Genomic DNA, 5,405 nt, shown 5'->3' on the forward strand with positions numbered 1-5,405 from the left:
TGTTCATCTAAAAAATAAAAACACGCAAAAATATTTCGGGAAAATATGATTTTGGCGACTTCCAGGCTGCGAACAGCGCCATCTAGTTTTAAGCCAAAAAAGCCCTTTTAATTAATAATAAAATAAAATTTATATGGGTTTTGTCTGTCCTGTATTATGTTCCTTGGTTTAGGCTCGTGATGAAGAAAAGTAAAACACCCAAGATTCAAGAAAACTTAAATTTCTGCACGTAAAACGCAGCTTACCTCACGTAACATGCCGCTGACACGTATGAGTAAAGCAATAAAGTCGAGAGTGGTTTGTCAGCGGGTTGAATTGAAGTGATATAGACATCTCGGAGACGTTCGGTTCACATTTCTCGCTCGGTTGATAATAAGCCCCGTTAGGGATGTGGCACATCAAATACTTACCGGTTCTTTCTGTCATCATCATCATCCTCCTTGCGTTATCCCGGCATTTGCCGCGGCTCATGGTAGCCTGGGGTCCGCTGTGACAACTAATCCCAAGATTTGGCATAGGCACTAGTTTTACGAAAGCGACTGCCATCTGACCTTCCAACCCAAAGGGTAACTAGGCCTTATTGGAATTAGTCCGGTTTTCTCACGATGTTTTCCTTCACCGAAAAGCGACTGGTAAATATCAAATGACATTTCGCACATAAGTTCCGAAAAACTCATTGGTACGAGCCGGGGTTCGAACCCGCGACCTCCGGATTGAAAGTTCACCAGCGCTTCAGGTACTTTTACAGGTACTTTCTGTATTTATTAATTACTAGCTTTTGCCTGCGGCTTCGCTCGCGTTAGAAAGAGACAAAAAGTAGCCTATGTCACTCTCCATCCCTTCAACTATCTCCACTTAAAAAATCATGTCAATTCGTCGTCGCTCCGTTCTGCCGTAAAGCCCGTGAAAGACCAACAAACAAACAGACACACACACATTCCCATTTATAATATTAGTATGGAGTGGTATGGATTATTACTTATAGTACGACCCGAAGTTCCATTTCAAAACACCATGAAGTGAAAAACGTATAAGTATAAGTAGAAGTGCGTGACGTAGATACTTCGTTTAGCGCAGTGGCCTCACATTGGACTCTTGCTGGCCGAAGGACAGAAAATGTAGTAGACTGTGGATGACGTACCTACTGGAGCTAGTACAAGTACGCTGGTACACATAATACTAAAAATCCCTGTTCCAAATGTGGAACAGACATGGGTAGTCCCTCTTCTTGACTATTATCCCAGCCAGCGGATATCTTTCCAGTATAAATACGCGGGTACTTGAGATCCTACATTGAAACAGAAGTTGTGGCAATCCATCCTCGTGGATGAAAACGATTTTTATCCTGTCAACCGGATATTTTACCAATGTAAATACGCGGGTACTCGAAATTTTACACTATTTCCCTGTTCCAGATATCTGTGTTCCGGAACAGAAGTGTTTTAATCCCACTACGTGGCCGGAAACGTAATTTATCCCAGCCAGCGGATTACTGAAGATACTCAGTACAAATACTCTGGTACTCGAAATACTACATTATTTCCCTGTTCCAAACGTGGAACAGTAGTGGGTAATCCCTCTTCGTGGCCGGAAACGTCTTTTATCCCAGCCACCGGATATCGTACTGGAGATAGGACAGATTCTGAAATGTTCACTGAATGTGCGATTGTGAGGGAATATTCATTTTCTATGAAAGTCTTGGCGTAAGGGTAAATTGATTTTATACAAGAACTGTCTCATATTTAGGAAAGAACAGATAAACGATTTTAAAGTTTATTGGCATTGGCACGAATCGAACTGGTCTGCCGGCGTAGCCCAATGGCAATCGTCGACGCCAGACGCCGACTGAAATGCAGTCTGTCTCTGTCGTGCCAATACGCAAGAGCGATAGAGACAGATAGCTACGAAACAGATATTGTCGTGAGCGTTTGTACATTTGGTTACGTACCCTGTCCGGAAAGCGACAACACGAGGAATGTTCAGTTAGAGTCCTATGCATTCTGTGACTCTTCTGCAACTCATCTTTTCGCGCAGACTCTACGTGGATCTGTCGTGGATCATCTGATCGGTTCGGAAAGACAAGAGTCGTGAAACGAACAGACTTCTAACAGTAGTTTTACTTGAAATTAAGATACACTCGCGAACTATTTTACTCTGCTGTCAAATAAAATGTACCTATGGTCATAGACAAATCTCAAAATTTCGCTGTGACAGATGACAGGATGACACCATAACAGCTTGACAACTAAATATAGGTAATTTAGGTACTAAATTTACAAGTATTTTGCAAAACCCAAAAAACATGGACACATAAATATACCAACATTTTTTTAATGGAGAATCAGGGGAGAAGGGTAGAAGGCGGTCCAGGGGTAGACGCGCAGTCCACTTTGCCCCTGATTCCTCTATATTTGGCAATAAGTGTCTGATCACTGCTGCATTGATCTTTGCTTTCATCGTGCTGCAGTACAATTGCAGGAACTGTCACGCGAAGCAAGAGCTGATAAAGATAACACACAGTGTTGAGGATATAGCGGTATGTGATGAATTCTACGTTTTGCTACCAATATATCCTTTCTGTAGATTTTAAACGCCCTGCCTTCATCAGCCTCCTTGCGTTGCATGGGAGCCTGGTAGCTAAAGCGGACTTTGACTATTAATCCCAAGATTTGGAGTAGGCACTAGTTTTACGAAAGCGACTGCCAGCTGAAACTCTTCAACCCGAAAGGTAACTAGACCTTATTAGGATTAGTTGGGTTACCTCACGATGTTTTCTTTCACCTGAAACTCCTGAAAGTGACTGGTGTTTAACCGTACTTTTACTAACTTAATTAATACGTCAATCAGTATGCTCTATATGTTCGTAATTTATGACATACAGGGTGCCCGGTAATTAATGGACAACCTTTTAACCACCAAGAGGGCACCTTATACTGGTCCAGAAAATCAACTTTAAGGTTTAGTAAAAGTCGCCTGGTTTTCGAGATTTTCACACTTTTTAAAATTTTAATACTACCTAAAAGATTTCGATTTTCTGTACCAGTATAAGGTGCCCTCTTGGTGGTTAAAAGGTTGTCCGTTAATTACCGGCACCCGGTATATTCACAGCTCACAAAGGCATTACTTAACTGTTAACTTACTCGTAATACTTTTTAGAACCCGATCAAAATCTAACCCTTTAAATAGTTTATGTTTTGTTCACAGAAACATTTAAAAACCATCCAAGAGAACTACCAACTTATAGAAAACAGACTCGCGTTATATTCCAAAGAAATACCGAAGCTGGAGAAGCAGATGTCTTCTTTGGAGTCACTGGCGAAAGCTATAGACTACAACAGATTCGGTTGGAACCCCAGGGTCCACGCTGTGTTACCCTACGTCGACGTAAATTTGAATCATTTCAACCCTACTCGGATCTCGGGAAATTTAACGAAATTTAATAGTAAACAGAATCTCAAAAGGAGTAAGAAATTATTGTAGAACTTTTCTTATCATGCAAAATAGAATATATCGAAGCGACAGTTTAAAGATGTAAACTGTTAAAGATTGTTACAACTGATGCTGCTTTTATTTTAAATTAAGTACCTATTTTTGTTAAGTGTTAATCCAGGTCAATATGTATAAAAAAAAATGTTAATCCGATCGTATGAATAAAACAATATGTTTCTATATTAAGTATTGTTTTAATTTGCACAAGTCCCTAAATTTTATTATAACTATTATAATCAATATCAATAACATATCAAAAACAATCAAGATCCAAAAGTGTGTAAGTGATGACAAATCAAACAGAATCGTCAGAGGTGTCAGAGAGCGTGGATTCAATAGCATCTGCACTGCTTTGTATAGACGCACTCGAAAGATAGTCCTTATTCTGAAAATTTAGGACTTTGTAATGCTTTCCGCTGCAGGTAGAAACACATTCGATCATACATTTACAGAAGGCCTTTTCTGTCTCGTTTTTTTCTCCTTTATCATAATCGTAACAATTGAGAAAACTCTCAAGAGTAGCATAGGTGGTGTCATCGCTAACTGCGTTGAACAGAGAGCTGCACTGCTGTATAACATGTTTTTTATTCATTATACAATCATCTATAAAAGCGCTCGTGTTTTCTGTAGCGTCCATCTTTTTCTTCTTTTGCAGGCAATGCAGACAAGTATGCCTTTGGCTAGGAAAGCAGGGAGGTGCAGTCATTGAATAGTTTAATAATTGTTTGTCTAGCATGCATTGAATTTCATCTCGCAGGATTTCGTAGGCCGTTCCTATTTTGGTAACGACTATCTGTAAAGTAAAAGTAGATATCCCATCAAATGTTTGAATATAAAAAAGGGTTAAACAAAGTGTAATTTTTATGTTTGCTTTAAATAATATCATTTTCTTAGATATCTAAATTCTAATTTTCCAAGGTTGCAAATCTTGAGATTACTTAAACACTTAACACCATAGTCCCCCGCATATATATCTAAAGTTTTTAATATATTAAGCACACAAGCTAAACGCCTGATAGACAGACATTACCACCGTCCTGTATAGACAATTGGACACCTCTGCAACAACAGGGGTTGCAATGGTTGCTCTTTTTAGTGTATTTTTTCCAAATTATAAACAAATCAATTATTTTTGGAGTCGGGGCCAGCCTGCGTATGGTTGGGTGGGGCAAACAGGAAATAGCAAGGCGACGAACAGGTCTGGTACCGACTACAAAAATAATTGATTTGTTTATAATTTGGATGTTTAGATTATTGCAATCCGATAAGAAATCTGAATTCGAAGGTTTATTATTATTGACTTTTTAGTTTCTCCGTATTTTGTAACACGCTTTTTTTGAAGGTGTTATGGTTGTATCAGGGCCAATATACAATTGGCATATCCAAACTGAAATAGCTCTTTATTTATTTAAACTAACACGATTTGCACTCATAATTTAAATTTTAAAACGATGAAAATTTTCAAAAAAAGATGTTGATGCAATTCCTCGCCAGTCTACCCGTGACCACGACCATAATGTGATGTTCGAAACGTCGGGCCAAATATAAATGTAAGTGTTTAGGCGATTAAGTCCCGGTTTAGTTCTAAAATTATGAAATAGCTCTGTCGCTGTCGCAATACGTACGGAAGAGCAATAAGGAGAAATAATCAATTCTAATGATGAGTTTTTCTGAACTTATGTGCGAAATGTCATTTGATATTTGCCAGTCGCTTTTTGGTGAAGGAAAACATTGTGAGGAAACCGGACTAATCCCAATAAGGCCTAGTTACCCTTCGGGTTGGAAGGTCAGATGGCAGTCGCTTTCCTAAAACTAGTCCCTACGCCAAATCTTGGGATTAGTTGTCAAAGCGGATCCCAGGTTTCCATGAGCCGTGGCAAATGTCGGGATAACGCAAGGAGAATTATGAATCAATT

The 5,405-nt window shown here is 39.1% G+C and overlaps 1 protein-coding gene across 1 annotated transcript; it reads left to right on the top strand.

Annotated features, from left to right (window-relative positions):
• The first annotated feature begins 1,647 nt into the window (after positions 1-1,647).
• Positions 1,648-3,480, top strand: LOC125233514. The gene is made up of 3 exons (XM_048139558.1): positions 1,648-1,668; positions 2,423-2,536; positions 3,205-3,480. Exons 1-3 carry the CDS (start codon positions 1,648-1,650, stop codon positions 3,478-3,480), a joined length of 411 nt encoding a protein of 136 aa, XP_047995515.1.
• Positions 3,481-5,405: the final 1,925 nt, after the last annotated feature.

The sequence above is a fragment of the Leguminivora glycinivorella genome, chromosome 14, assembly GCF_023078275.1.
Source record: "Leguminivora glycinivorella isolate SPB_JAAS2020 chromosome 14, LegGlyc_1.1, whole genome shotgun sequence".
Taxonomy (NCBI): domain Eukaryota; kingdom Metazoa; phylum Arthropoda; class Insecta; order Lepidoptera; family Tortricidae; genus Leguminivora; species Leguminivora glycinivorella.